The 23,169-nt window shown below is 49.8% G+C and overlaps 2 protein-coding genes across 2 annotated transcripts in view; both read left to right on the forward strand.

Moving 5' to 3' along the window:
• LOC119113403 (alpha-(1,3)-fucosyltransferase C) overlaps positions 1–23,169 on the forward strand; it is a 50,999-nt gene that overhangs the window by 8,315 nt on the left and 19,515 nt on the right. The window lies entirely within an intron of this gene.
• LOC119113694 (alpha-(1,3)-fucosyltransferase C) lies at positions 4,009–11,200 on the forward strand. The gene is made up of 3 exons (XM_037237968.1): positions 4,009–4,220; positions 5,836–6,022; positions 6,538–11,200. Exons 1-3 carry the CDS (start codon positions 4,078–4,080, stop codon positions 7,039–7,041), a joined length of 834 nt encoding a protein of 277 aa, XP_037093863.1. The 5' UTR covers positions 4,009–4,077; the 3' UTR covers positions 7,042–11,200.

Genomic DNA, 23,169 nt, shown 5'->3' on the forward strand with positions numbered 1-23,169 from the left:
TGGGCTGATTTAGCACGCTCAGTGGGGGGGGGGGGGGGGGGCTCTGAAAATTGCAAGCGGTGGAGAGGGGGATGGGGATCTCGCCCCTTTCCCTGTCATTTCGACAATCGTAGGATGTAGAGTACCACAACTTGCGGGTTAGGTGGGTGTTATGTGAAGCTATGTGCTTGTCACATCACTAACTTCCAGCGGAAGGCTAGCGACTCTAGGGGCAATATGTCTAACATCAAATGAGGTCACTTCATTTGACGTGACTTAGTTTATCATCATTGTTATCCGCATTGATGGTGCTTGAATGTGTGGAAAAAAGACCAGGCTTTATTGTTGACTTCACATGCGACACAGTCAAATTGTTCCATGTACCGCATAACCTCAGGGCGCTTGTAAGTCAACACGCTATGATGCGTACAATGAAATGTGCATCCTGAAGGGAAAACCGCAAGTTTCACGAATTTTGCAAATAGGCGCTAATTGTTGACAACTTACCATTGAAGTTGCTGGAATCCACCCGAATTGACTTCGGTGACCCAGCATGAGCTTAGCATGGCATCTTATAGAAAACAATTTAAAGGTCACCTGTATTGCCAGGAGCATTCCCTTACTGATTTGCCCCCCCCCCCCCCCACGGTCCTCTACTACACGCGTTAAGCAGTACATGCATCGAAGCTAACAACCACAACAATGCCAGCGGTGACCGCTGAAGCAGCCGGTCGAGACTGAGTAGGGAGCTCGACTAGGTGGGCTTTCCGTGTCGGACACACCGTCCTCCACCACGGCGGGCTGCCCTCTGCAAAGCAGTGGGCCACTTGGCAACGGGCCAAGGCGGATCTGACCTGACACGGCACGGTCATGATGCAGCACGTCTGTGTTTCCGTGCTGATGGCATGATGATGGTGAATTTGCGGCCCACTTTCACCGGTAGCCCGCCGTTAACTTGAAACCTCACTTATTCAGGCCTTGCATACGTGACATGACCGGAAATATTATTTACCTGCGTCATAGTAGATGTTAATCACACCGTGTCTAAGCAACCTTCTTTAATCGAACGAAAGGTTATGGGTTAACACGCGCCTGAGTGACCGGTTGGATACCCTTCGCTCGGGTGGGGTCAATATGATCCCCCTGAGATCTCAGGAACAAAGGGAGCCAGAGACACCAAATGCACAGGGTGTCTTGACCTGCACCTTAACTCACTTAGGTCAAAGTTTAAGGTTCCCAGGTCCTGACCTTCTGGTCAAACAAGGTCAAACAACACCAAATTTCAGGTTGGTCTATAAAGTGTCCTTAGAACCTAGATAACTGTTCTAAGCAAAAGGCCACATGCTCATCTAAGCTCGGTGACATTGTTTGACCTTTTGAAAGCCATAATGACCAAAATCATGCAAGACCGCTTTGAGTTTCGCTTTTGAATAAGCAACAAATACTACTCTAGGCAGTATATTCCTGAAAAATGCTGACCTGGGTCATTCCAGGTCAGTGATCTATTTTTACCTTTAAGAAATCTATGGAGGACGTATAATGCGGTTCCTGTCATCGATAAATTCAAAATAAGCACCAGGAACTATTTCCCTTCAGCAAGCGCTAGAATAACAAAACAGGCTGGTTTTGACCCTGGTCTGACATTCATACCTGACCTTAGGTCGATGCAAGTCGCTCATTCAATTTTTCTGTTGCCTGAGAAAGTATCTCAGAGATGTATGGCTTCGTCTAATACTCTGTTGTTGGATCAGATTGAACGATTTGCTAGAAATTGCCTTTGCTGAAGCCATGGCCTGATTTTGATCTGCTTTGGGTTGGCGACCTTATAAGGTACATCTACATATCTTATGACAGACGATCCGCTACTCAATTGTCACAGCTATGCAAAATTTGGCGCGGCCACGCTACGCCGTTCGGAAACCATTTTGGAAAAACTTTCGAGGGGGGAGTTAATTTGACCCCCCGCCTGACCGCGTCTTAATTGCTATCCTTTCTTTAGCTTTGACCAGACAATGATATACACGACAGATCCAGGCAAATTTTAAAAATGTAAACAACAGCTCAAGAAAAAAGCCGCATGCCATGTAACATGTCCATTCCTCTGATGCAACGAAAGTGAAATAGATGACCGGTTTTACACTTCAGCCATGGACAAATAATGCAAAACTTTGATGTACATGTGCTTTTGTCAAGAGCTTGTGTCATTGGTTTGCGGCTGAAACATAAAACCAGTAATGTATTTTACGTTTGTTGCCTCAGAGGGACTGTATATTACATTGGATGAGACTTTTTAGGTTTTTTTTTAATGCATGCCTGCACCTGTTCTTCGCATCATTGTCTGACCAAGGCTGTATGGAGATACCAATGATCCTGAAAGCTCCCGTTCAATACAAACAAGGCGATTGAAATTCACTTGGAATTGACTTCTGCTATTGTTTTGATAAAGGCATGTTGCCGAAATACCAACCCATCGATATCTCCATTCTCCTGATTTTTCTCTGAGGAATAAGGCTATTACTACTGTCTTATCCTTGGGAAAAATGTTCCTCGCAAATGCACTAAACAATTTACGTAGTTGAAATGTTATCTTATTGTACTTAACTACAAGACTGTAGCTGGAATGCAAAGCCACCACACAACAACCTATTACATAAAAGGTATAACGTGACACTCTATACAGCGTGTCATCGGAGCCTTAATCCGTCCACTTGCAGTCCCTCGGGAGAACACTCAAGACCGCAGGCATGCCGACACTATCTGCCGACACTTTCCGACACGGACACGCCGATACTATCTGCCGACACTATCCGACATGGACCTGCCGACATTACTTACCGACACTACCCGACAGAGACCTGCAGACACTATATGCCGACACCATTGAACACGGACCCGCCGCCACTACCTACCGACACTATCCGACACAGACCTGCCGACACTATCCGCCGACACTATCTGACACGGACCTGACGACGCTTTCTGCCGACACTATCTGACACAGACCTGGCGACTTTTTCTGCCGACACTATCTGCCGACACCATTCGACCTGCCGACACCATCGCGTGCTTGCTGAGCCGGGCCGCATCCTGTTGGCGGCGCCCTCCTCTTGTGCTCGCGAACCCCCAGCAACGCAGGATCGCCAGTCCCGGCCGGGGCACGCTCGATCGATAGCCCGCGGGGTCGGGCAGCGCCGACGCCGCCTCGCGTCGCCCGAGTCAACAACATCGAGCAGGACGCCGTCCAGTGGGGCCGCCCGCCCGGCGCCTGGACGACACTGCGTCGTGTAATTTTGTCGGGTGTCTGAAGGAGGTGCGATTGACGAATGGGTCTGGTTGTGATGCACTGTGTTGGTGCATCTTCACAGGACGGCTCCCGCGTCTTTTGTCTCAGCGTTTTGATCTGTCATTGCCCGCTGATTGCAATTGCATCAGCGGGTTGTTGTAATCAATCAATGCAGTTGCAATCAGTGATTGTGTGGATTGCAATAAGTGAAATTGGAGATACGTGTGGAGGCACGGGTGACAAATGATTGGCCCTAGCCGTGTTTTGGAGATGTTCCCCTTGTTTGCTCCGTTTATTTCAAACCAAAAAAAATAATGTTCCAAAAAGTAAGGCCAGATCAAAGCTGCCGGTTTTAGGGGCCACTCCCCACCTCTGCTGCCCGGTATGGTAAACTTAGATCGCTCCACGTGTCCCGCTGGATGGTTTTGTCACTATCTGACGCCGCGTGCCGACAACCAGGGTCACGTTACCCATTGACCCACTACATATCTACCTGAGTTTGACCCACTACATATCTACTTGAGTTTGACCCACTACATATCTACCTGAGTTTGCTACCTATGACGTCACAAGTCCCCGCGTCACACACGATCGACTACGCTACAACCAGCAGGCACTGCTGTGACCCACTGACCCGTGACGTTACAGGTTGCAACTTGTGGACGGCGTTCGGCATTGGGGAATGCGCGCCAGGTGTCGATGCTAGATGGCTCTGGCATCGTCTGACGCCGCGTGCCCGTTGACAGGTGTCGGACTGCGTCACGACCAATCAGCGCTCGTACCTGGAGCGCGCCTCGGCCGTCGTGTTTCACCCGATGGAGTTTAGCGACCTCGACCTGCCCTCCTGGCGCCATCCGGACCAGCTCTGGGTGTTCTTCATGCTGGAGAGCCCGCCGCATACGACCGCCAAGTTCACGGAGGCCACGCGGCACCTGTTCAACCTCACTGTGACCTACAGGTGCGGGCGACGCAGTCATTAGCCGTTTGATTCCGCAGATGTGCGTGGAGGGGGGGGGGGGGTTGTCATCGTGGGCATGAGTGTGTTTTAACCTTTTTTTCGTCGAGGAGGGTGGTTTGCTGACGTTCTTCGGAAGGTACGAGAATGAAAACGTTCACCAAAAAACCAAGAACTGCGATGTCGAGCGTTGGTTTTATTGCAAAATTTGTAGAATGTATGTTTCTCCGATATAAACCTGGTAACAATTTTGGATCAATTTTCCTCGCAGGTGCCAGGCGCAATGACATTGCCACTGCTAAAATAAGTAAAGCATTTTTATTTCCCAGAACCTGAGTTTTTATCCAACAGCATAGCTTTTTAAAAGTGATGTGGGTCTTTTGTAAAATACAAAAATGACCTTAAACCATCCCGCCCCTATTCTTCCTTAAAGGCTCAAACGTTTGACTGGTCATTTCCCACGTAGATACTCCGTTTCGGCCACCTAATGGCCTAAAATTTACTGGCGTTGGTTCATGAACGAAATACTTCTTCGAAGAAGAAAAGTTCTGAACATAAGCTGACATGAAAAAGGATTTATGGAATCGACGAGTGCCCACGTTTCAGAAAAGGTGCCCATGTGCGTGTTACTGAGAGGCACGGGAGCTGGAGAACAGGGATGGGGGATTGCAAAATTGCTATCGACCCCACCGCTCGGGAAGACTTCTATGGCTTCTAGCTGTACCTTCCGACCGTTCCGCGGTACAGAGAAGATTGAACCCCGCGATGTGAAGGTTAGACGTGTTGTGAAGTACACAACACGTCTACAACACGCACGTGTCGTACACAACACATTCGGTATTGTAGGTTTTGATAGTAGACACATCTCTACGGTTTTGAAAGGTACGCTTTGCTGCACAATCGTCATGATCTTCCACGTGTGCTTCAGGTCCCGTCTGGATTTAAGTAAATATTTGCATGGTGTTGCAAGGCTCAGTATTAAAAGGCTTCCGTCACTACATTTATTTATCGCCAATTGCCACATGCCGTATTTGCAGGCTGAACACTAATATGGCTACTCTCCTGTGCTAGCTCACGCGACTTTTGTGTTGGCGCGTGATATCCCCGGCGAGCTGCTCTGTCTGGGTCAAGATATGTTCGGGAGGGATCAGGCAGTACTTTTTCAAAAAGTCGCTCATTTCCACGTGACGCCGAAGACGCAATGCTAGCTCAGTCAAAATTTGGGGACCTTATCTCCGGTGGGGTTATCTCATTTGGGGTTATCTCCTTAATTTGGGGTTATCTCCTTCCTCTCCTGTGGTGAAACCGTCGCCTTCCGGTACCAGTGCTGGTGATGGTGGAAGTAATCGCACCACGCTATGGCACCACACGTTTCACCATCCTGAAGACTGGACCCTGAAAGCCCAGGGGACCATCGTCTAATCCGCATTGGCCCCGCCCAACCTAACGGCGAAGGTCGTATCGCTCCGGCGCGCGCCCGTATCCGGCGCGGATGAAGATGCGATGCATCCACATCCTCGCCGGATGTGGATGCATCGCCTCCGCATCCGCATCCGGTGCGGATGCGACGCATCCGCATCGCATCCGATGCGGCAGCAGCTGACGCGTCGCCCCACAGGCGGGACTCGGACATACGCCAGCCGTACTTCGTGGTGGAGCGACTGCCGGAGAGCGAGCGGCGGCCGGCCCAGGTCGCCACCGGCCGGCCCACGCCGCCCTGGGCCGCGCTCGCGCGGAGGAAGGGCCGCCTGCCGTGGGTGGTCTCCCACTGCAGGACGCCCGGCAAGCGCGAGGAGTTTGTCGAGGTTGGTGCGTCCGAAATTGTGAGGCGCTGGCAAAGTGCTGTGGATGTGACGTGCTTCAGTGCGTTTTTATTTTGTTTGGGCGTTTTCACTCTATGCGCAAGATCATCATGCTCGAACGTTTAAAGGAATGAATCTTAGCTCAACTCGGTCAAAATCAAGAGCGCAAGCTGTCCCAGTCTTCCTCCTTGCTATTGTCGCGCTGGTTACCGTGACGCGTTTGCAGTATGCTCCAAGTTTACAGAGCAGGTTTTCGGAAACCTCACAATTCCGCTCGACACCGGACGAACATGGCCGTCGGCACTCGTCCAGCGTTCAGCATGAAAACCGATGTTGCGAGACCTGGACGGTATACAGGCAACGTTCTGCGTTGTAACGTTGTGACGCTCGCTGTGCGTCCAACGTTGTAATGCTCCAGCGACTGCGGGCTCCGGGTGTCTCCACTCCCTCGACTGTCTGTCGCCGCCCACACCCTGCCGCCTCCCTCGCGACTAATGATCCCCCCCTTCCGCGCTCAGGAGCTGCGCAGCTACATCGCGGTGGACGTGTTCGGGCGCTGTGGCCCGCTGAAGTGTTCCCCGCCTGGCGGACTCTTCACCCTGCCCGATCCGCGCACTTGCTACCGCCACCTGGCCGAAAACTACCACTTCTACCTCTCGCTCGAGAACTCGCGCTGCCGCGACTACATCACCGAGAAGTTCTTCCTGGCGCTCAACAGCAGCCTCGTGCCGGTCGTGTACGGCGCGCGGCGCGAAGACTACGCCGCCGTCGCACCGCCGCACTCGTTCATCCACGTGGACGACTTCGAGAGCGCGCGAGAGCTGGCCAGCTACCTGCGCTACTTGACGGCGCACCCGGCGGCGCTGGACGCGTACACGGCCTGGCGCGGAGAGTACCGTGTGCGGGGAGCGGTCCACGACAGCTGGTGCAAACTCTGTGAGCGGCTGCACGACGCCAGCGCGCCGCGCAGCACCCACCCCGACATCAACGCGTGGTGGAATGGCCCGGACACCTGCTGGTAACCTGCGGGTGTCCCGGCCGCCTGCTGCTGCCTGCCTCGGCGGGCATGTGTTTGGCACCGGCACCCCATGGGAATCAGAAACCAGTCCGGACATGTGCTAGCACTGACGTCTGCTGGCCGCCTCGTGGCAGTGTGGATGTATACCGGCGATGCTTAATGTCGCGCTTGATGTGAGCGTGCCTCGCGCAGCACGTGGACATGGAGCGCGCCTGTCTCTGACGTTAATCCGGACGTGAGCGCGAGAACTCCTGACGTCAGGGATCGCGCGGGCTGGGAGTTCTTCAGCGGGTCGGCTCAACTCCTCTGAGTTGCGCAGCTGACCGGGTGAACCCCATCCTCACCGTCGAGCTTCGTGACTGAGGTGAACCATGAGCTTAGCCCCACCGTCAAGCTACGCGACTGGAGTGAGCCCCGAACTTTGCTCCGCCACGGGCTCCGTGACTGAAGTGAACCCCGAACTTTGCTCCGCCATCAGGCTCCGTGACTGAAGTGAACCCCGAACTTTGCTCCGCCATCAGGCTCCGTGACTGGAGTGAACCCCGAACTTTGCTCCGCCATCAGGCTCCGTGACTGGAGCCCAAAAGCGCAGAGAACGAGGCGAGCCTCCAGGGCATTTGGAACTTCCACATGGCGTCACAGTGGCTGAGAAGGCGCCGGAGAGGAGGCCAAGTCACGTAGTCCGGACGGTGGGCGTTGGGCGTGTTGACAGGTAGTCTCCGTCGTGGCTAATAACTGCAAAGCGTTCATGGCCGCATGTAACGAGATTGTTTTATGCCTTGTGCAGGGCCTCTGCTGGTTGTGAGCTGTTGCCTTTTCAGATCGCTGTAGGTAGCAAACAGGTGTGCTACGGTGTTCTAGACGGTGGTACGACATTCAGGACGCCCGGAAGTCCTTTGACACCGCGCTGCATGCGGCAGAATAGCGTAGATGTGACCTCACGAACACGAGACGTGTCTAGTACATTCCATTTCTTACGACTGAGTTCCGGTAATCTTACCGGTGGTATGAGATTCTTTCATTAGGTGGTTTCTTACGCAAATTGATTTTCGTGCATATTTCCGTATTATGATATGTAACGCACCCGAACTTTTAAAGGATGTCACGATAGAGGCATTTCACAGCCATTTTTTTCTGGATTTCCGCAACCTGTGGAACCTATTCAGCATTCTGGCTTGTCAACACCCCCGGCTCTCCGGACAATCTCCCGCCTGACAACGGCTCTTAGGATAATCCCCCTCTTGACTCCAGCTGTCCAGCTTTCCGGAAAATCGAAAACCTGACACCAGCTTTCCGGGCAATCTACCGTCTGACACCAGCTCTCCGGATAATCTCCTGTCTGACATCAGCTGTCTCCGATGTTCACCTCCTAGTCACCTCCCTCATCATCAACATCGGTCAGCCCAGGGTTGTCTCGTTATCCCAGCCGACATTCCGCGTGTCTCAGCTGTGCTACCGCGCCAGCGAGGAGACATCAGGCTGACCTGGCTGATTGAGACTGACTGAGACAAGGTCAGGACGTCGATGCGAATGTTTCTACCTCATGCGCTCCGGATCCTAAGCACTTTGACAAACTCCTTCCGTCCTGGCTGTTTCACGAGCGGTGCCCACCTTTCACCGCATCGTGGCCAGCAGAGTCGGCTTTCGTCGATGTAGACGGAAATTCAGCGCGCTTTGCGTTGGTGTTCGACTCTCGGGAGGACACGGCGAACATCTGTTCGAGCCGACAAGGATGCCCAGTTTTTTGTTGTGACTGTCGAGCCAGTGTCGCTGTTGCCTTAATAGACAGAGGCCAGAGTTGCTACTGCTTTACGTTGCCGAGGACCACACTGAGATGCGGGGCGTAGTTTCACAAGATGAGTTGGGGTTGGGGGCTGGGCAGTGAGAAATAACGCAGCATACCCCCAAAATTCGCCCACAGCCGGGTTTCTTCCCCGGATTCGGCCCACTTCTTTGTCAAAGTTAGGGAAGCCGGAGCCCCGGTCCCGGAGGCTAACGCCCCCTTCCCCAACTGAATAGGAAACTACACCTCTGCTGAAATGTGCCGTGCGTCTGTGAAGAGACTCTGGTTACTGTTGTTGGAACAAATGTTTATTTTCACGCATGTTCAGTATTTCTGTAGCTTTGTACCATGATAGATTTATAACTGAACGGTTAGATGTTGATAACTGTTGTGGTTTTAGTATATGTCGTGCTTGTAAGCTCGTAACGTGTGTGTCGATGATTTTAGTATATGTTGTAGTTGCAAGCTCGTAACGTACGCGTCCTGTCTTTGTGCCTGCGTGTATGTGTCTTTGTGTGTGTACGTGTTCTCGGAAAGGCTTATACCTGCCTCTTATCCCTCGCTGACCTTCCAGTCTGGACATTGCGACGCGTAGTACCCATGTCATCGCGTGCTTCAATTTGTGATTGCAAGTCATTTTGAGGAGGTATAGAAATGACGTATGGTCCACGACCTCTCGCTGAAACGCAACGCTTTGTCGATCGCCATATCTATCCCACCAATCTCTGCACGTGAGTTTTGTTAGTGGGGCCCTTTGAATGACTCGACTAGAGAAGCTGCTAGTCGAGCGAGGGATGCCATCTAAGCCAGGTTGTTCCCCGGTCCTGTGACCATAATTTCAACTGAGATATGATCGACCTTATACAAGGTTCAGCATGCAGGATATGACATCATTAGGCTCAGGTATATAGTTGTTACGTTTTTTGGCACACATGATCGTGCCACTCTAAAGGGAATCATACACTCGATTTATGGTGCATAAATCTGATCATGTACTAGTAGGTACGACTTACAAATAAACAAAGATATGTACTCATACTGCAGAGGTACTTTCCAGTTCCGACAAGACCTCGGCTCAGAATGGCGCGAATAAAGGTATTCCAATATGAGTTTTAACGGAAATATCAGCGCTGTCTGCAACCGTACTGGTTTGCAAATGGCCCAAATTGCAAAAACCTTATCGTCAAGAATGGCACAAAGACGCTAACCCCTCTTGAGCTTGTTTTAACCAAAGTTTAAACGCGGCCTCCACCCGCCCGATGGCTTTCGACGGTGACGGTGCCGTCCGCAATGTCAACTCAGCTGCAAGCGTATTTGTCCTTAGCCGCACGGCCGAATCAAGGGTTTTGCCCACAAACCACCAGGTGTCGCTCGTGGGGCGTGCAAACCACCAAGTGTCGCTCGTGGGGCGTGCAAACGACGCCAGCGCGGCGACGGAAACGTGCCGATAAGCTTAACGAGCCCTTGGATTTTGTTCCCCTTGGAGCGTAGCCACGAAAACTGACTGTTTTTTTTTTTAATTTTGGGAGCACGTCAGCAGCGACGCAGGCCTGCCAGACGTTTCCGCGGACTTCATTGCCGCCGTCAGCGACCTCGAGGCTAGTTTCAAATTTCACTTCATGGAATGAGCCCCTTGAACCGCTGCCGGTTGAGCACATGCCAGTCCCGAAGAGTACAGTGCGAGCTGTCGTCATTCAGGGTGCATCATGACCCTGGTCGTGAGAGAAGCCTCCAGAAGTATGGCTTGGGTTGGCGATCAGATTCCCAAACAACTATTTTAACTGCTTCCAGCGGCTTTAGTGACTTTCTGGTGAATGGGGACTGAGGTCATTTGGGGACTTCCGTTGGGGACTGTTGGGGATTCCTGGATTCCAGGATTCCTGTTGGGGACTGAGGTCATTCAGAAACCATCCAGTGTCATGAACTAAGTCTATTCGGTCATCGCGATTCAAGTTATGTGGTATTAAGTCGCAACGGTAAGGACGCAACCGTACGAAACTCTCCTCCGATGACATCATCCTTGCGTTATAAGGAATTCAATATATATATATATATATATATATATATATATATATATATATATATATAGCAATTAAAGGTGCAGAAGGAAATGTGTTTAGAAAAAGAGGGTACAAATTTAGAATTCGATAGCCAGTGGTTCGCCCGGCCTATCCCGCCCCTGCTGCAACCAGAAACCGGAGACGATTGACAATTGCATCCGCGCCTTAAACAGCTCAGCTTTTTGTTTCGTGCGTGTGCGAAAGACGGTGCGAGCCAGTTGCTAAGTGTACTCACGTGGTGCATGTGACGCCTGCGACAGAAACATTATTTTTAGAAAACGGTGTGGTCTGAATGTAATACACGCCGATACTCGAACGCTTCACTGTCTTTTTTCTAAGCGATCTGAGATGGCGTCCTTCGGCGTCGATGAGGTCGAGATGTCTGTAAGTTCCGAGTGTGCCGCGGGATGAACTGAACGTTGGCTCCATCCGCCCGCGGAAGACATCCCGGATGCCGGAGCACGAGACTGTCAAATAAACGTGACACATTCGTGTTTAGAAGGCTTGGTGATGCGGAACCGATCACGGGCCAGGGAACACATGAGGCCATTCTGAAACAGTCAACGAGACTCGGAATGGACGGACGGTTGCAATGCAACCGCCTCTAAACAGCGCAAGAGCCTCACGACTGTTTGTTGGTTGAGACGATGAAGAGCCCTTTTCTTGTTTGCTTCTGGCGCCTTACGTGCCAGTTACCACTCCTGATGGAGGGGCAAAGCGAACACAATGGAGGCCCCAAATGTCATGTGTGCCACGGAATCGAAAAAGAAATTGCAACTAGATAATAGAAAGTGGTGTGATTTGTAGTACCGGCATGTTGGGTTAAAGAGTCACCAGCTCAGAATGTAAGTCATAGATGTCATAGATGGTGTCTTTAAAAATGATCGGAGGGGAAGGAAAAATGAATTTGTATCACACTCGTATGAGACCAAGAAAAACAAAGGTACCGAAATAAATATAGAGACTCAGAGTTGTTTGGTCAAAGTTTTTAACAAACTAACTTGAATGAAAATCTGCGAAAATGGGTACTCAAACTGTGATATTCAGACTGGGGATGCGCGAAAACCTTGCATTTGGCACACAGCTGAAGATTGTGATGCATTTTGTAAACAAACCAAACCTGATACATGCAAGCGGCTGGAGTCGCTCAGGCTCTTGGGCTTGGAGGTACCTGGTGCCCTTGCTCTGTGCATACATAGGCGTTACTCAGATGTAGGTGAGACAGGTTATAGTCATGAGTGTCCAGGTTCTGTGAAGCCTTGTTTATACTTGATGGTTTCAAGTGAGCTCGGTTTTGGATGACACCTCAAAACCTTTGAAAGGGAAATATGGGTTTGGTAAGAATAGTAAGCCAGTATCAGGTAGGAGTGAAACATTCCCACCAGATGTAGGGAAAAGGAGTGAAGAATTGCTCCTCGTAGGGTGTTGCTTTACACCCAAGGTCGTCAACTCTAAGACACTGACAGATACTTTAATGACTGCTGCAACTGATCGGGCCTCCCCTGGTGGTAACACCCTCACCACCAGAAGTTACCACCTAACCTGGTGGTAACTCCGAGCTTGGGCGGAGTTTATGGCAAGATAGACCAAATTTGCCATATTTGTAGCCATGAGTGATGGCCTTACTCATGACAGCGAAAGCTCCCCTTGGATTTTGCCCCAGTTGTACGCGACACCGCTCGAGGTCCTCCGTTAAAGACGCCGAAAATGAAAAAGAACGTGCATTTTAGAGCGCAGAACACTCTTTCCCGGTTGTTTGTTTCAACTCTATCAAGGCTGCCCCCCCCCCCCCCCACCAAAAAAAGGCAACCTCGCACCCAGAATTCGGATTTTTAATGCCGCTCATGAACTGTAAGCAGCATCAACGCGGTTGTAAACAGATGATCATCAGCAAAGTGCACGATACCATGGGCACCTTCCTTAGGATACGATAGAACTCGCACGATAACAGAAAGAACGACGCCCTCAGAAGCAAACGTAGCACCCCGGCCTTCACACCTGCCCAGCGGCACTGCATTTGTCACGCGACATCTATTATTGACCCGAAGGGAAGTGGTAATCTTGTGACTGGGTACAGCTTTTATTGGTTAGCCTGTTATTGCGCTGTGAGCCCCGTTACATGTCCGCCCCCCCCCCCCCCCTGCCTCCCATGTGTCAATTCTGTCCACTCTCCCCTAAGCACCACATGCTTTCACCAGATACTCTTTCTTCCTCCACCCGCCCGAGCCCCATGGATTGCTGAATTTGTTTCTCAAAGGTACGTATTTGCCGGTTTATACGGCCCAAAGTTTGTTTACGAAGTCGCGGCACCCGTGCATTCATGGCATCCCTCACTCTGCAGAAAGCCGCACCGCACATGCGCGAGCCCGCCTGGTGACCGCATAAAAAGTTGACTGGGAAAAATCTAATGGATTAAGTCGAACGCAAAAGTGGAGCGACAAAAAGTCGGCAGGAATAAAGGTCGAAACGAAAACAAATCGAGGGACAAAAAGTCGAAAGAGAAAAACGTTGATCGGGGTGGATGCCGAATCGGAAAAATCAAATAACCAGCCGACAGGGATAAAGTCAAATTGGAAGAATCGAAGGACAAAAGGTTGACTGGGACAAATTGGAAGAAACTTTAGTTGGGAAAATTCGAGTTAAAAGTCCTAAAGACTTAAAGGTGTAGATTAAGGTCACAAGTGATTAGTCAAAACAGAAAAGTGAAAAAAGAAAAGTGCAGAAGGACAAAAGCCAGCAGAAAATATACGTGGCTTTACCGAGTGCTTATGACACATTAATAAGCATAAGCACATAAGCATAAGCACACCCTGAGGAACCGAGTGCTTACAATATGTATGCTATATTGCGTCGTTTCACCGTACCTCCTGATACATCGAAGGTCGGTAGCTCGGCATAGGACCTCTGAACTCATATTGTCGAACACATTGGTGTAGATTGTGAGACGAATCGGGGAAAAACCATTTGTTGATGTTTTGAAAGCGGGTTGCGTCATTTTCCCCTGCTTGACCCCTCCCCCCTTGTCCCTCCCTCAGCTCATTGTGGGAAACTAGGCCCATTGGCCGGATGACCAGAAGCTGAATATTAGAGAACGGTATTAGAGACACTATATTTATTATTTTATAACGGCAAGGGCTTTGCAGATGTTAAAAAACACCCACACAATGCTGATGTTTTTATGGTTTCACAACGCACACGCAGCCTCACTGCCGACACAGTCACACAACAGACACCGTCTGCTGTCCTGCGGCCGCCCGTGCGAACACTGCTCCCCTCCCTCTCCCCAACGCAAAACCCGCGGGATACCAGGGCTGCGCGCCGCCGCCCAGCCGACGGGAGCTAAGTGAGACGGTAGTAATAGCCTTATTCCTCGAAGAAAAACCAGGAGAGTGGACATATAGATGGGCTGATATTTCGGAAACATGCATTTATCGAAACGATAGCGGAAGTGAATAGCCCGAATTAAGTTCTCGGGATTAATTTCTGCTATTGTTTCCATGAAGGCATGTTGCCTAAATACCAACCCTTCCATATCTCCATTCTCATCGTTTTGCTTCGGGGGATAAGGCTTATACTACTGTCTTACCGATGCGAATAATACTCGCAAATGCGCTGAACAACTTACGTAACTGAGAGCCAGGAGATGCTACGTAACAGTTTAGACCTTCATTTTGGCGTCGTATTCAGGCCCTTAGTCAGCAGATTTCCTCTGGCCCCGTCCGGCCCGTTCGATAGTATCATGTTCCATCCAGCCTCATCTGATCTCGTCCTGTTCCGTTCGGTTCCGCCCGGTTTTGTCTGGTTACGTCTGGTTACGTCCGGTCCCTCCTGATCCCGTCTGGTGCCACCTGATTTGGTCCCGATGACCTGATAACGTCCTGATGGCTTTTCTCTTTTAATCCCTTTGACTGCCAGTGTTTTTACATGTCCAAGTTGACCTTTAACCCCGTCGATGTTCGTCCTTTGACCATTCCGTTTTAGCCTTTATTGCTGTCAGCTTTGTTATCCTTTGACTATTCTCCCATTCGACTGCCATCCCCTAAGACCTTTTGTCCTTTTTGTCCTTTTTTGTTCCGATTCTATTTTTATCCGTACGAACTTGTTGTCCGTCGACTATTTCCCATTCGAATCTTATCCCTTTCAACTTTCTGTTTCTGACATTTCGTGTTCACCTTTCGGATTTTTGTAGTCAGCATTTTTCCCTCGACTCGTTCCTCTCGACCATTTGTCGGGGGCCCGGCCCGCCCCACCACCGCCCCAGCGCCGGCGAGCCGGCCGACTGGTCGCGGGGGCCATGCTCCAGACGCCGCCGCGTCGCCTAGCAACGGCCCGTAACGGATCGATGCAGAGGGGACGCGGCCATGCGTCACAGTTATCGACGAACGCTCCCCGGGACGGCGGGCGTTCTTGACTAGAGCCGGTCACGTGGCGTGGGCACGTGACCCTGTTGCCGCGTTTCGGACGGTGTCACGTGGTTAACGCCGGTGGGAGATGACTCGGTGGGGAACCAGCCACCGGCCTCTGGTTATCACGCGGGCTGATCCGCCGACAGTCTGGCTTGCGCTTGCCAGAACGGGACGCTGTATGCACGTATAAAGGTCAGTTGGTAAAACCGGGTTGTCAAGCTGCGCAACGATGGAAATTCGGCGAAAAGGCAGCCTTCAAACCTACACCATATGGTGAAGCCGTTGGCAAGAGGCCATGGCCACTCGCGATAAGCCTCCAATAACTCGCAGCATTCACAGCAGCACACGTGTGTTCCGTGGAAAACAGTCCAGTTCGAGTTTTGAGCCAACCAGTGCGGCAATTCCTTACCGGTATCCATCGAACTGGGTGCGTCGGTGTTTTTCCGTAATTTGATCACGGAATTCGTGCACGGGCCATCTATCGCCCACTTACAAGCAACGTCATGGAGTCATGCGCGCAGAAACATGCCCACAGACATATGTGTAGCAGCAGGACACGAAATCGTTGAAGTCTGAAATACGCCAGAGGGGATGACTAAGCGCGGGAAAGCAGCTCACGACATCCACCTGGGGATTACCATCTATAAAACATTCCCTACTTATGCCACTGCATCAATAATATCCACCCTAACCGTTCAAATGTGAGCAGACGGCACATACAGATGAGATTGACTTGAGCCTACGCGGGCTGGTGCAAACATTGCAGCACGGCATGCTGGAAAAAGGCGTGGCGAATTGGTGACACCGATGCCGATGCCGGTGACATGTTCGAAGGACGAAGTACAGTATACGGAACACGCCGCGCTTCAGGGGTTGGGTGCAGCCAAACGGGAGCGGGGCAGGGGGGCCTTAGATCCCCACTTTCTTTTTTTGACATAAATGGTTCCTGAAAGGAAGTCCAAAATCGGTGTGATGTACTCCCGCAAGCTCCGCCCACCCACCCGTCATGAAGATGCTGGCCACGTTCCTGATTGGAACATTAAAAGAGTCCAGAAGCTCACGTATAGATGGATGAACATGGATGGTTCTGAAAGAAAGCTCAAAATCGACGTCATGTGTTACCCCGAGCTCTGCCCACTCATCCGTCATGAAAATCCTGATACGTCCCTGGTTGGAACAGCAGAGTCGAGAGGTTCTCATATTCAAGATCACTGAGTCCGTCCATGCTTGTGACTGGATCTGAGCCCAATCAGTAAAAAATGGGAAGGACATTTTCCAGACGTTCGACAGCGGTTTCCGCCTTCCGAAGTTTTTTTCATTAATTCCGTATTCCAGAGTTGACTTAGCAACACAGGCTTCGGAAGATATTTTCCGGAATCATGCAGACGCGTGTTAATCATGTATCACATGTAACGGCTCGTTACGGGGCCACCGCTCTGTAACAATGTCTCAAGGCAAAATATTCCATTTAGATGAGGACCACTGATTCAGTCGCCTTATGGCAGCTTGGAGATGTTGACAGTCCGAAGGGCGAAATATTGGCCGATGTTTGACGACGCCCAGGGAAGTGAGTAGGAACCAAGTCAATGTAACGAGGTGGCACCGTCCGGTCCGAAAAAGTAGCAACATCAAACTAGAGTAAGAATAGAGGTAGTTTAGGAGCAAAGCCTGCATGACGTCAAATACACCATATTTGATGATGTCAGCGGCACGAAAGCCTCTCAGTTAGCTAGCCGACTGCTACACAACCCAGACTCGTCCTTCCGACAGCCGACTCTTCTTTTCAGAAAAGTGTTTGCTTGACAAAACCGTGAGCCATTCATCCAGAGTCAAACCGGGAAGCACCAGCCGCACGCAACCAAATCATACTCACCATTCAAACTAATGGGCTGTGTAGCAGTCAATTGGCTAATTGGGAGGCTTCCGTGCCACTGACGTAATAAAATATGGTGCACGTGACGTCATGCAGGCTTTTTGTCCATACTCCCTCTTTTCCGACGCAGCCTGATGTTGCCACTTTTCGACAGTGTTAAACGATGCGGATTACACCTCCTGGTAGGAACCTAGTAATCAGTGATTTATGTTCAGCTATGCGTCCGCCGCAGACCATTTCTCAGTCTCTCAAAAATTTAAATTCTCTGCCACATCTGCTGCAGACTATAATTTTCTTGATCAAGTGATAAAACGCTCCAAGTATGGGTGAGACCTCAGACCCAGCAGCCTTGCTACAGCACTAACAAAATTTACATTTTGTTGCTCCGGCCGGCCGTAGCGTATTTCATCGCAGGTCCATAAATTTTCAGCAACAATAAACGCAATTCTGTATGAGTTGTACTGTCAAAGCTGTTAAGCATTTACATGCAAGCTGTTTGATGCGAGACTCTCCGTGTAAAATTGTTACATTTTCACAATTTTACCTCTCCGATTCGATAAAAAGACCTGTGAAATTTGTGGACTGTGGAGGAAACATGCGGGGCACGGTTCGAAACCGGGTCCAAATCTCGGTGACTGGTGTCTCAGCAACACAGAGCTGACACATGGACAATCGCAGCAGCAAAATTGTGGGTCATTGTGCACAGGTGTGGGGCGCTGCTGCGTGCTAACATCTTACCAGCCTGTGCTGGGGGGCCTTTTTAAGGGCTTATGCTGAATTGCGGCAAGCGTACGCAGACTATCGGGCACTCTTGTGTGCTAACAACGCGCCGGCCTGTGTTAGAAGCCTTTTCGAGGGCTTGTGCTGGATTGCGGCAGTCGGAGGCGGTGAGGACGTGCATCCAGCCGCAGGATATAGGCGAATGTATCGGCTGCAGCACCGTAGCAACGCTGTCTCAAAGCTGTCGGACTCCCAGGTGAGGCAGACCGGAAAGCCTCCAATGCCATTTTGTGAAATGCAATATTTCAAGGAGACCAGACGATGTGGCTTAAACCAAACAAGATTGAAGAACAGAAACTGTACAGTGCTGTTCGTTATGGTCAATGTCTATGGCAAAAAGTGTTCGCAATGCTTTGCTCCCCGTTAACAAAACCGTAAGTAAGTCACAGTTCATCGATTCTGCTTACTGGAATTGTAAGGCATGAATGGAATAATCTACTCATTCGCATGCGGTGGAACTTGGGGTAAACAATTCCGCTGCTTGCAAATGGGCAGTGGAAGATTGCTCATTAAGATATTTCAAGATCTTTACAAAACGTAACAGCTTCAAATTAACAAAGCTAAATTAGCATGACATTTTAGACTAAACTCTTGCTCGCGCGCATCTAATCTAAATTACATATAAATTGCGAACTACATTTACTTTATCTAGGTTATCGAAAACACACGGTAGCCACAATTGCCCACTTTATTCGAGTTTTTGTGAATGGCATGCGCACCTGTAAGACAAGGTTTAAAAAACCGCAAATAAATAAATCAGACACGCAAGTTCTCCGAAACGGCTCGTCCGATCGCCTTAAAACCTTCACCAGTTGATTCCGTGCAATGTGATGAGTCATGGGGAGGCAACATCGAGACCATCCGATGGTGAAGGTTTGGCAGCGATCGATTCGGTAGGTTCTGAACTATGAGTTGTCTGCAAGCAAGAATTTTGGGGATTTGTGAAATATGACGACTTTTGACCCACCTAGGGTCACAAATTTTTTTCCAAATGCGGAAGGAATCAGGTATGGGGCATTCAATGGTGAAGGTTTAGCAACGATCGGCGTTATAGTTTCTGGGCTATAAGTTGTCCGCAAGCAAGGATTTTTTGAATTTGTAAAATTTAAAGAATTTTGACCTGATCCGACCTAGGGTCACCAAATTTTGAACTGCAAGCGGGGATCAGGTATGGTGCATCCAATGGTGAATGTTTCACAGCCATCGGTCCGGTAGGCTCTGAGATCTGATTTGTATGAATTTGCATGTACAATTTTCCTTTCACGTTTTCGAGGTGTTCTACCTCAGGTCAGGTTATTCAGGTCAGGATATTGCCCCCTCATGGCTCACTTCATTACACAAAATCATTTGGTGAAGGCGTCAAGACGACTGAACGAGCCGTTTCGGGGAGCGTGCGCGTCTGCTTCATATGCTGGTTTTTAGACCCTGCCCACCTAGTACGTAGTCGGGGGCCTGGCCTAAGACATTGTGCCAAGATGGAATTCTCGGACGAATATAATCATGCTAACTTAAATATTCATTTTCAAATGCAGATAATCCTTGTGCCTAAGACGTGATGATTTCTGCCGTCCAAAGGCAAAAAGGCCTAAGAGCCATAAGATAAAATAGTAATTGGGCCTTGCATTGACTTTGGACGGCAGATTTAGTACATTTTAAAGAACCTGTTGATTCTGAATGCCGTGCGTACGATTAGCAAAAGCTGAATCGTACTTCGCGAAAGTGTGAATTAGCGTGCGATTGTAATGGCGTTGGGCCTCTATCACAATATCACAAATCACAATCACACAATCACACCTTCCGTCGCGGCACTCAAATCCATTAGCGTAGTTCGCCAGCGACGCCTGGCTCCATTATGCTAGTTTCTGACGTTTTCTGTATGGTACCAGCGAGCAACCCTGGCGTCTGTTATCGCTCTTTTGGGCTGCTATCGTTTCGGTGAGGTTGAGAGACAATATTAATGATATTATTATTATTTACTATTTATAATATATATATATATATACCATATTTATATCATGTATACCTAGTTATACCTGTGATAATATATATATATATATATATATATATATATATATATATATATATATATATATATATTATCGCCCACAAGAGAGAGAGAGTAAGAGAGAGAGCAGAGAGAGAGAGAGAGAGAGAGGGAGAGAGAGAGAGAGAGAGAGAGAGAGAGAGAGAGAGAGAGAGAGAGAGAGAGAGAGAGAGAGAGAGAGAGAGAGAGAGAGAGAGAGAGAGAGAGAGAGAGAGAGAGATATATATATATATATATATATATATATATATATATATATATATATATATATACCAATATTAAAACTGCTGACTTAATATCGGCGCGGTGTTCGGTCCACGTGGCAGCTGAGGACCGCGCCAATAATCGTCCTATGATCGTCGCGTTGGGTTGCCATCGCCTTGGTTGGGTTGAGCAAAACTAATGGCGTCGTCGCCAGCGATCGCCGGCGTCTGGAAATCCAGCGGAAGCAGTATTATCACAAGGTCGCGGAGCACACGGCGACCGGACACAGCGATGTCGGCACACCGACCAGCCGCGCAGGTCAGCGCCACCTCGGGCAGCGAATCACAGCCTCGCGACAGACCACCAGATGACAGCACGGTGTTCTTGCGGGACAGGACTGATGTGACTAACACGTGTTTCATCGCCTTTTCGACGCAACATAAGCGTGAACAGAAACTAGGTAATACCTTAGCCAGAAAAACAAATCAGTTCGGCAGCCTAGGCCGACAGCAACTGTTGGGCAGAACGCAGAACTGCCATAGGCGTAGGACTGTTTCAAAAAGTGGGGGGAGGGGGGACAGGCTCAGAGCATAATTGAGCGGTTTTTTCTAGGGAAGCAAGCCCATGCGACCGTGGGAGTGGCCTTGCGGACTTAATCAGCTCCTAATCTGCCATAACCCATCCTAGGGACAACTAAATGTTCCGTTTGCTATGCTATGTATACACCTGGAGCTATTCTGGGATGGTACACAATCTTACCTACTCGACCCTCGACGTACGTATGGTACCATTCAGCAAACAATACTGTTCAGTTTCATAAAATAAGTTATCCATCCCAGCATTGTTTCAAGTGGGGAGAAAAACATTCACGACCGGAGAGGCATTTTGGGTCATTGGGAGGCATCCGCCCCAACAGTTTGCATAAGTCAAAATAGGGCCTGGACGCACAGGCTGGTCATAATATTGAATTCGGAACCAATAGTGCTCCAAAGTTTGTAGTGCATCTGGATTTCGCTGACTACTGTTGAAGAGGTGAACTTTGGTCGTGGCATTTTAGGCAGAACAAATATTCAGAAGACTGGAATATCGCCTGCCAAAAAAAAGGTGGCATAAGTCATAAAGCCGGGTCTTCCTACCGGGGTAATTTAAAGGAGATTATGACTGGTAGGTGAATATACCCGCAGAACGATCAGGTAAAATTAGATGGTAAGCATGCTCATGTGTTTGCAAGCTTATTACCAGCAAAGCTGATAATATCAAATCGGCGTGGAAAGTGAATACGTCCGTGTAGGGGCCGCGGTCACTAGGGGGGGGGGGGGGGGGAGCCATCCGACTTTGTCAAAATTTAGCATTCGCCCAATGGGCGTTAGATGGAAAGGAGTATCCAAATTACCATCATGCCCCCAAACCTATGAATGCTTCTCTTCCCCTGCGCCTTTGCTAGAGCGGGCTAGCAGCCCACGTTGACCACTTCGCGCGCCAGCCGGCTGGCACAGAGCAAAATTGCTTCCGTGCGAGGCTGGTTAGCGCAGTGTAACGGGGAGCTACATTAAACAAGGTAAGTCCAGTCTTTTGTGACGAGGCGCAAAAGATGTCCATGCGAGACTGAGGAACTGGCGACCCACGCTAAAACCCAGCCAGCCTTAGAACAGACTCACACGGGCGTGCGTGCTGCCCATGGGACTTCATATGTGTGCGTGTTCTGTGGGTCCACGTCATCGCGTCTTTTGAGTGGTCGTGACCAAACAGACCAAGCTCAGGGACCGAGCAAATGTAATTATTGGGTCGCACTGCCACTCATATGAAGAGTGTAGCGATTCGTCAGCCCTACGGTCAACGCATACCGTTCCGGCTAAGATAAACGGTAGAACAGGAACATATCGTGCTCGGCACCCCCGTTTGGCTGTCTATATTTCTACACACAGCTACTTTGGTTGAATACAGCAACGCACATAAACGCGGAAATTCAGAGACGCAACATACAGTGGCTTGACACCCGACGTAACCATGCAGGCAGGTAAGGACCGAACACGGCCGGCCCTGCAGACAGGTGAAGACCAAGCACTGCGACTGTGCGGGCGGGAGCAGGGAGACATGAAGTCTCTGACCTCCTATCTCGAACAGCTTTGAATGATAACGAATTGCAAAAGTGGTGAAAAATTTTCAAGAAAAAACGAGCAGTGAAAAGCAATGACAATCTCAGGCTGAGCGCGACCGGCCGCGGCTGTAGGTTAAGCCACGTCCGGGGTCACCAAACAGGGTTGAAGGCCGAGACGCATGGAACATACCTAGCTTTTTTCGAGCCGCCAACTCCGATGTACCGTGCAGGCTATCAACCAAATTATAGCTACGATATCGCCCCACACGAGGTTGTCACGTACATAATCAGATTTGTCATTAGATCTTCTGCAATCGGCTCGCTGGTCACATTCAGCTGTCCCTAATTGACTGAAATTTGAGAATACAAAGACTGCCCACTGTTCCTGCCGCCCTACGGTGAATGAGTTTCATTTGTGCGTCCTCACTTTTCCTGCCGTTGTATCATAGACTTGGAAAGCACATATACAAACATAAATTGTATATAAGCCGCTCGCTTGTCATTTGCATCTTCCGCCACCGGCCTTATCAATATATGTGCGAATGTTTCGACGCTCCAGCGATGTTTGCAGCTTTACGCCCGGTGTCTCACAGCCCAGCGTATTGAAGTGTTGGCTCAGTGACGTCACGATTATGTGGAGAGGAGATAAAGCGAGGATCACTTGACGGGTTTACCTGTATGCATCGCCTCTGATTAACATTTCTTGTACGGCCTTGGGCTCAAAGTGGGATCAGCTAGCATTTTGGGCGCATTATGACCTGTGTAGATGTGGTAGGTGCTGCAGGATGGGGAAATTATCTGTCCGTTCTGTGGTAAAGAACATATTTTTATCATTCCTGAAGTACATATATGTTTTTGATTGCGGAGAGAGGTACTAATTGTCT

Source organism: Pollicipes pollicipes, unplaced genomic scaffold, assembly GCF_011947565.3.
Source record: "Pollicipes pollicipes isolate AB1234 unplaced genomic scaffold, Ppol_2.1 Scaffold_7262;HRSCAF=8765_pilon_pilon_pilon, whole genome shotgun sequence".
NCBI lineage: Eukaryota > Metazoa > Arthropoda > Thecostraca > Pollicipedomorpha > Pollicipedidae > Pollicipes > Pollicipes pollicipes.